Genomic DNA, 9195 nt, shown 5'->3' on the forward strand with positions numbered 1-9195 from the left:
GCGGAGGATTAATTCCCACCCTGCTATTTTCCCATAGAAAGAGGCGGTATATATAGATCTCATGCTGAGCGCATCCACCCACGTGCAGTTGCGCCTTGTTGCACTTCCTACATACAGGCAGCCTCTGCGCACCTGCGTGCAACTCATGGGCGAGGCCTTCTTCGGACACTGGCGATGAGCTTTCCAGACTTGTAATGCTCATCTCCAGTCAAGAAGGGTAGGGGACTGTTATTTCTATTTTGACATATGGGGAACAAGGCGGAGTGACGTGCTCCAGGCCACCCAAGCTGCCAGCCCCCGCACCCCGCTGCAATGGGAGTTGCACCTAGGTCTCAGTCTCCACGTAACCATTGATAGCATGCCCGCCGACACACGGGTCCATAGACCGAAACATCATACTGAACATACTTTACTTCGGCTGGAACTGCACTTATCAGTATGCTTTTGCCAAACATGCTCCAAAACAGACAAAAGCAGCGCTCCTAGAGAGAGGTCCCAGTCCTGAAAAACTCAGGGGGCAGCCGGATGATCCCCTCCAGATGTTTCTGGACTACGTCTGCAATAAGCCCAAGGCAGCATGGCCCACAGACCAGGGGGCTTGTATACCATAAGAAACTGCTTTAGGTTCTGAAAGTGCCACGGACCTCTTCCACGTTTTAGCCACATTAGCTCAGCGATCGGAGCAATAAAACTGCTAGCACATTTGCAAAGCTAAGCAGCGTCCGGCATGGTTTCAAACTGGACGGGGAATCGCGTGTTGAGATTTCTTGGACTAGCTGACCCTTAGGGTCCCTTGCAACTCCACAATTATATGATTCTGTGATTCTAACAGCCCTGCAAGGTAGGCTAGTGCTGTTGCCATTCCCCATATCGCACAGAGAGGGCCCTGAAAGGGGAGGGCGAATGCGGCTTCCCCGAGACCACCTCGCTTCGACTGAGCTGGAGTTTCAGCCAGAGACATCGCAACTCATGCTCTCAACCACCGCGCCATTCACCGGCTAATTAGTTTAATTGCGCTGCTGCTAACTTTATCCGGATTCCTCCTTTTCGCTGGCAATGAGTGTTGGACAAATGAGTGTTCCACGTAATATCCTTCTCTCCCTCTCAGTATTGAATGGCTGTCGCGGGGTGGGTGGGGGCGTAGTTAAAGGAACAAGCATAGTTAATATTTCCACATCAGGAAGTTGCTGCTGCAGAAGCCTGCAGGCGAAAATGCTTAATCTCGACAGTGCAGAGCCTGTGGCGCCTAGTCTGTTATAGGTTGGAGATCCCACGTGGTTTTAACTTCTGTATAAAAGTTTCTGTAGAAAAGTGGCCCAATGTTGTGATTTGGCAGGTCAAAAAGAAAGAAAGAAAAGAAAAGAAAAGAAAAGAAAAGAAAAGAGAAAGAAAGAAAGAAAGAAAGAAAGAAAGAAAGAAAGAAAGAAAGAAAGAAAGGGGGGGGGGTTAAACCTGTCGCCAGGAGATTAGAGGCAGATAAGCGAGGAAGAACAAGGCGCTTCTCCAACCGAGACCTTCCACTTGGCGATCGGAGGCGGAACGTCAGGTTCAGGAGCTGGAGAGAGAGAGAGAGAATAAAACACAAGAAGGCACAGGCAAAGATCAACCGCGGCAGGAAGGCAGCGCGGTGGGTCTGCCTTTTTACTCACGAGAAGCCCAGTGCCAAATAACAAGAAGGGCGGGATTTGCTGAATGCGAAGGAAAGCCTGAACGGACGGCTACTTTGAAGCAGGACCTGCTGACTTCGATTTCCAGTCGCTTCTGGAGCTTTTCTTGCCCGCTTTCTTCCGGGGCTTTAAACACTACTACTACTACTATTACTACTTGTATGTTTTTTTATTTAACTGATTTAATGTGGACAGCTGCATGATCGCGGGATCTCCAGAAAGGGCCCCCATCGGCTGGGCTGGAGCCCCAACTTGACCCCCCTCCCGCAAAAGAGGGGAAAGTGTGGGGGAGAGGGAGTACCCGCCTTTGTGGATCCGACTGAGTGTCGTCCCCCCCCCGCGCGCGCCGCCGCCTTCCCCTCCCCTCCTCCTCCTCCTGCGCGCTGCCCGCTCTTGGCTTTCAGGTTAACTTCGCTTTGCCAGAGGCGGGCGAACCGAGGCTGCGGCGGCGGGCGCAGAAGGGAGAGCGAGCGAGCTAGGCAGGGCGCGCGCTACCCGCGCCGAAGGAGACGCAGCCGCGGAGCGCAACGAGGGACCGCTCGCTTCGCGCGGACGAGAGTTGGCTGGCTTCCCCTTCTACCCGCCCCCCAGCCTTGTGGCAAAGGGACAGAGGGAGGCACCGCTGCCGGGAGTGCGCCCAGCTCGCCGCGATAAATTGGATTGACTCTCTCAAGCTGCCCAGTTGATCCTCCGCGCCACCCCTCCCCCCTCCCCTCTGGCCTTCCGATGACTCTGGACTAAAAAAGATCGCCCTCCTCCCCACCCACCCCCGGTGTCCGCACTCCCCCCACCCCTCTTTTTCCTTTTTGGCTGGACTCTGCGCGAGCTGGAGGCGAACAAACTGAAACCATGAAGCAGGAGCTGTCGGCTTCGGAGATGCCCGCTGGCAACTGACCGCTGGGAGGCCGCCGGGGGACTCGGGCTCTCCGGGATCGCACCCTCTCCGCCCGCCCCCCGCCCTGCCGCTCTCGGCGGACCGGCTCCCAACTTGCCGCCTTGCCTCCCGCCGACCTGCTCGCTGGCTGGCCAGCCGAGGGGGACGCCCGGATCCGGCTCGCCGGCCTCCCCCTGTCCTCCCCAACATAGCGCCCCCTTGAGCGCCGCGCATCCCTCTCGGGCGCTCGCCGGCTCGGATCGCCGCGCCGGACCTGCCTGGAGCTCGGCATGGACGGGGCGGCTCGGAGGGGGGCCCTGGCCGCGCTGCTGCTGCTCCTGCTGCTGGCCGCCTGCTGGCTGGTGCTGGGCGCCGGTGCCTCGCCGACCCCTCCCGGAGCCGCCCCGCAGCAGGACACTTGCACCTCGTGCGGCTTCCGGAGGCCTCCCGAGGAGCGCGGGGCCGTGGACGGCGATTTCCTGGAGGCCGTCAAGCGGCACATCCTGAGCCGCCTGCAGATGCGAGAGCGGCCCAACATCACCCACGCCGTGCCCAAGGCGGCCATGGTCACGGCGCTGCGCAAGCTGCACGCCGGGAAGGTGCGCGACGACGGCCGCGTCGAGATCCCCAGCCTGGACGGCCAGGCCAGCGGCGGCCCCGCGGCGCACGAGCAGCTCTCCGAGATCATCAGCTTCGCCGAGACAGGTGGGCCGCCCGCGCGTCGACCTAGCCCGCTTTGACCTCTTTGCCCTCCGCGCCCATCACCTCCCCTCCTCGGCCTGTATGCCCTAAGCATCCAGTCTCCCACCTCCAGCAGTTTCTTGACCTCCAGAAACCCTTCTCGGCCTCCCACCCAGGCACATGCCCCCGCCCCGCACCTTGCAACCTTGAAGTTAAACGTTTCTGTTTTGGACGCAGTTTGTCCAATCCAGCACTGTCTACCCGCCCAATCTATCCTGTCCTATCTGTTTTCGTTCTTTTGCCGATTACTTTATGTTAGCTCACTTGTTGTTTAGTCGTGTCCAATTCTTCATGACCCCATGGACCAGAGCATGCCAGGCACTCCTGTCCTCCACTGCCTCCCGCAGCCTGGCCAAACTCATGTTGGTGGCTTCAAGAACACCGTCCAACCATCTCGTCCTCTGTCGTCCCCTTCTCCTTGTGCCCTCAATCTTTCCCAGCATCAGGGTCTTTTCCAGGGAGTCTTCTCTTCAGGATCTGTCCTTCCAGTGAGCACTCAGGGCTGATTTCCTTCAGAATGGATAGGTTTGATCTTCTTGCAGTCCATGGGACTCTCAAGAGTCTCCTCCAGCACCATAATTCAAAAGCATCAATTCTTCTGCGATCAGCTTTCTTTATGGTCCAGCTCTCACTTCCATACATCACTACTGGGAAAACCATAGCTTTAACTATATGGACCTTTGTTGACAAGGTGATGTCTCTGCTTTGTTAGCTCACTAGCACCCCATTAATTTATTTGCCCTGCAGGCCGGATTCCTGCCTCACTGGTTTTTATGTAAATCTCATTCTTGCCTTCATCCCTTCATTTGTTAGCTTGTCATGCAGATCAAGTCATTGTCTCTTTGACATGTACAGCACCCTTCTAGACCAGGGGCGCATCCCTCTCACTTACCTTGTTTATTCATCTGCATTAGCGGCTACACTCTGTGCTCTCCTTCACTTTACTGGTCCTTATTCCAGCACATCTACTGTGCCAGCTCATTCACCCATCCATCTAAGAAGAGCCTTCCCTTCCCCAGACTTATACATCCATACAGGGTACTCTCAGGCACCTCTCCTATACTCACATGGGTATATCCTTCCCATGACCCATTCACTATCTCTCATGCCACCCATCTCTTCTTATCCGCCTCCTTATCTGTTCCTTATCCACATGCTCCATTTTCCAGTGTCCTACGGGATAGTTACCCTTCCATCCCTAACATTGTGTGACTTCTTCTCTTCATCCAGTAATCTATCCTCATACCTTTTTGCATCCATCCATCCTCTAACTCACCCATGGATTCATCTCCTATGCTCACTTTCAATACCAGTCAGGTACCTGTCACACATAGGCATCATTTTATATGCCTGTTCAGTACACCCACCTATTTACCTTTCTACTAACATCCCACTCATTCAGTCACCTCCTTCCGCATCTCATTTAACCTCAGGTATATTCTTCTCTTCCTTCCTCTGCTGCACATACCTGTCCAACCCATGTCATCTAATCCCCTTTGTTGACCTACACTCTCCATGTATTCTAAATCTTATGATCTTGCATACAGTACCCACTTGGTGATCCCATCCATCCCACTATATATGATGTTGAGTTTTATATGCACCCCTCTATCCTTAAACCTATCACATACCTCTTTATTGTTTTCTATTTCCTTATTCCATACTCATCCATTCACACACACTTTCAAACCATGAATAGTTTGGTACTGAACCAGCCTATTAATTTATTTATTTCCCACAAATCCACTGTATACAGTCACCCCTGTTGTATTTGCCCATGCACTATAATTGCCACATGGGACCCACTCATCAACAATATCTGTTCAACTTAATCTCAGTTTCTTGTAACATCCATTTTGCTTCTTTTGGTACTATGCCTCTCCATGGTTCTTTAATGGTAATCTAGTCTTTATAGCATTGCCTCCATCCATCCACCATTCCTGGTTTAGTCAATCTAAGTTTGGTTCTGAAACAGTCATTTCATCACTCTCAGGCTGATTTTCACTCATCTATCTAAAATGCCATAAGTATCTGCTCTCCATCTTCTTTATCCACTCATCCTATCAACTTGAGCAAGATGCTCTTGCTCAGTAACCTACCCTATACCATATCTCCTTTGGTATCCCTAACTACAGAAGTGTAGATTTTCTTTTTAATGTATGCTTCTTCAGTTAGGTACTACAGCTTGTTAGCTAGTCTACCAGAATGCTTTAGTTTCTCTCTGTCTACCTCTAAGCTTCTCCACCAATGCATACAACAGATTGTCATTTTTGAACTGTTTTACAGTATAACTTGAGGGTTCATTGGAAGCTTATTAGGGGATTATCAGTGAAGTTCAGCAGTGGTGAACAAGCTTTCATTCCTCACAGAATGCAGCCACAGTGTTTAAAGCTACATTCTCAGTTTGTCTAGGGCTGGGCTGGGAAAGCTTAGTTGGTCCAGAAGTTCTATCCTTTATGACCCATCTGATGAGAGTTGGTATCAAACAGCATCAGGAGGGTCACTGATTCCCCATCCCTAACTGTGCCCACATGGGCTGAGTTTTTGCAAGGCATGTGCCCCTAAATTCATTTCCACGTGCTAGGAATCTATGGCAGATAGCCAGGAATCTTTTCAGCAGACCACGTGACATGGGAAAGGTTCCATTAAGGTAGAAAGTCCAAAAACCGCTGTAAGAGCTGCAGGTTCAGGGGAGAGGATAGCTGAATGGATGAAGAGACGTGCTGCAAGAATAGATAGGTGGACGGTGGATGGCTCTATTAAACCCATTAGTTCTCTTTCTCTTTCTCCCTCTTTCACTTCATTTATTACTTTCTCTTTATCACCATCAAAAATACTTGGCTTGTGTGTTTTGCTTGTCCATTACTTGCTTACTATATTTATAAGTTTCCAAGCTGCATGCAGGTCAAGAGCTATGTTTTGGATGCCTAGAGGACAAGGGAGGTGGCTTTCCAGAGGCTGTTCAGCTCCAACTCCCAGCTGCTCCAGCCAGCATGGCCAGGAGTCCAAGAAGATGGGAGTTAGAGTCTAACAACACCTGAAAGGTCACTAGTTCCCTATCCCTGCTATAGGGTGTAGGATGCCCAGTGGTGTGGCGCTGAGACACATACAATAATTCATATGGTATACAAGGTGTTCTTTCTGCCGGGGTCCCAGAAAGCACATGATAAGAATACACGCTCATTTGAAATGATAAAGTACTATGAGAAGATCACAAGAACTCCATGATTAGGAGCAGCTGAAGCTGCCTTATACGGAGTCAGACTATTGGTTCATTTAACTCACTATTGTTGATACTGGCAGTGGTTGTCTAGAGCTTCATGCAGGGGACATTCCCAGCCCCACCTGGAGATGCTGAGGATTGGACCTGAGATCTTCTGTACACAAAGCTCAACCACCCAGCTAATTGTGCCATCCCTTTTGGACCAGATTTAAATGGCACTGTAACAAGGATTCAGTAGTTCTAGATGACAATGGCAGTGCTGAGGTTTCTATTTCTGGTATACTGGATGAAATGGAATTGAATGAAGAATATTAGGTGAAGCCATGATTGGACCAATCCTGTGCATGCCTATTTAGAAATCAGTCCTGCTGAGTTCAATGGCACTTTCCTAGGTAAGTGTGCATAGGATTATAACCACAGGGGTCAGAAAGGTTTAGGTTAAGAGATGTCAGTGACATGTTTGACAGCTCCTCCCATTTGTTGTTCATATTATAAAAAATAGAAGTACAAATGAGAAGGTAGCAACCAAATGCTGTAGCTTTGGCTTTTCATAGACTCGTAGAATTGTAGAGTTGGCAGGGACCATGAGTGTCATCTAGTCCAACTCCTTGCAATGGAGGAATATTTCACCCCATGTGGGGCTTGAACCCACAACCCTGAGATTAAGAGTCTCATGCTCTACTGACTGAGCTATTTCTTCCATGAAGAGATACTGGGCACAAGTCAGCATTGCTTAGCTCACTGAGCAATATTAGTGGGATTTGTAATAAGTCATTATGCTTGGGGTGTACGCTTGGTACCTGTGGTAAACACACACACACACCATTAACTTTTCCAAGAGCAGTAGAGGCTGACCCATTAGTTGAATGGGGCACTGCACCAATAGCCTCCATCTTCCCTCAGGCAACACCCATTTGCCTGCTAGTCCATGGATGGCATTGCATGTCAACTCTCTGGCTGCTGCTAGCTGGTGGTGGGTGCCTAGAACCTGTCCCCTGACACCTAGTTATGTATGTTCATGAAGTATGTTTGTACGGTATAGCATGTCTCCACCTGCAGTTCAGTACGGGGCAGTCCAGATAGACACTGATTTATACTTCAGTAAGAAGGTGGCCTAGTGGGACGCGGGTGGCGCTGTGGGTTAAACCACAGAGCCTAGGACTTGCCAATCAGAAGGTTGGCGGTTTGAATCCCTGCAACAGGGTGAGCTCCTGTTGCTCAGTCCCTGCTCCTGCCAACCTAGCAGTTCGAAAGCATGTCAAAGTGCAAGTAGATAAATAGGTACCGCTCCGGCAGGAAGGTAAACGGCATTTCCGTGCGCTGCTCTGGTTTGCCAGAAGCGGCTTAGTCATGCTGGCCACATGACCCGGAAGCTGTACGCCAGCTCCCTCGGCCCATAAAGCGAGATGAGTGCCGCAACCCCAGAGTCGGCCAGAACTGGACCTAATGGTCAGGGGTCCCTTTACCTTTACCTAAGAAGGTGGCCTTAGTTAACTGGACTAGTTAAGAGCCTGTATTTCCCAAGGATCATGGGGCTGCTGGGTGAGATTACAGCACATCTAAATTGTAACCAAATCCTTTCTCTGCAAAATGTTCTCTGATTGTTAGCAACCTGTGCTTTCTGGGAAAATTATACATGAAGTCTGCCTTTGCCAGGCCAACACTTAAAAAAACACGCCACTAATTAGCACTTATCCAGGTGCTCACAGGTTTCCTTTCATGGCTCTCAATCTCTCTGACCTTAATTGCTGATTTCTAAGGATCTGGTATTTTTTTCACCTATAGCCTGATTAGTTTCTCTCTGGGAACTCACTTAGCAATGGGTTTATAAATACTGACTCAGCCGCCAAGCTCACTTTGCAATTTACACTTATCTATTTACCTTTGGTCATTTTATTTATTTACATTATTATTACCTTTTTTGGCATTTAGTAATTTGCTGCAGATATTTCCTTTAAAAACAAAGCAAAGCAGCACACCTATTTGAACTTAACGGCATTTCTTCCCCCTTGCATCTTAGATGACCTGGCTTCCTCTCGAGTGCGCCTCTATTTCTTCATTTCCAACGAAGGGAATCGGAACTTGTTTGTGGTTCAAGCCAACCTGTGGCTTTACTTGAAGCTGCTTCCATATGTCTTGGAGAAAGGCAGCCGGCGGAAAGTAAGAGTCAAAGTGTATTTCCAAGACCCGGACACTAGCAGCAAGTGGAATGTGGTTGAAAAGAAAGTTGATCTCAAAAGAAGTGGCTGGCACACATTTCCCATGACAGAACCAATCCAGGCTCTGTTTGAGAAAGGGGAAAGAAGACTGAACTTGGATGTTCAGTGCGAAGGCTGCGAAGAGTATTCAGTGCTGCCAATTTATGTGGACCCCGGGGACGAGTCTCACCGGCCTTTTTTAGTGGTGCAAGCCCGCTTGGCTGACAACAAGCACAGAATCCGGAAAAGAGGCCTGGAGTGTGATGGCAGGACCAATTTATGTTGCAGGCAACAGTTTTTCATTGACTTTAGACTCATTGGATGGAATGACTGGATCATAGCGCCACATGGTTACAATGGGAATTACTGTGAAGGGAGCTGCCCGGCCTATTTGGCTGGTGTCCCGGGCTCAGCTTCCTCTTTTCACACCGCAGTGGTGAATCAGTACCGCATGCGAGGGCTGAACCCAGGCACTGTGAACTCCTGTTGCAT

General features: G+C 50.2%; 1 protein-coding gene across 1 annotated transcript in view; it reads left to right on the plus strand.

Annotated features, from left to right (window-relative positions):
* Positions 1 to 1386: 1386 nt before the first annotated feature.
* Positions 1387 to 9195, plus strand: part of INHBB (inhibin subunit beta B) — a gene marked incomplete at its 3' end in the record, with an annotated part of 9449 nt that continues 1640 nt past the window's right edge. Inside the window, exons 1-2 of the mRNA XM_081916068.1 lie at positions 1387 to 3246; positions 8526 to 9191. Of these exons, the coding sequence (XP_081772194.1) occupies positions 2832 to 3246; positions 8526 to 9191 (1081 nt within the window). The 5' untranslated portion in view covers positions 1387 to 2831. The remainder of the gene's footprint in view (positions 3247 to 8525; positions 9192 to 9195) is intronic.

The sequence above is a fragment of the Podarcis melisellensis genome (genome assembly GCF_964234715.1).
Source record: "Podarcis melisellensis genome assembly, chromosome: 1".
Lineage (NCBI taxonomy): Eukaryota > Metazoa > Chordata > Lepidosauria > Squamata > Lacertidae > Podarcis > Podarcis melisellensis.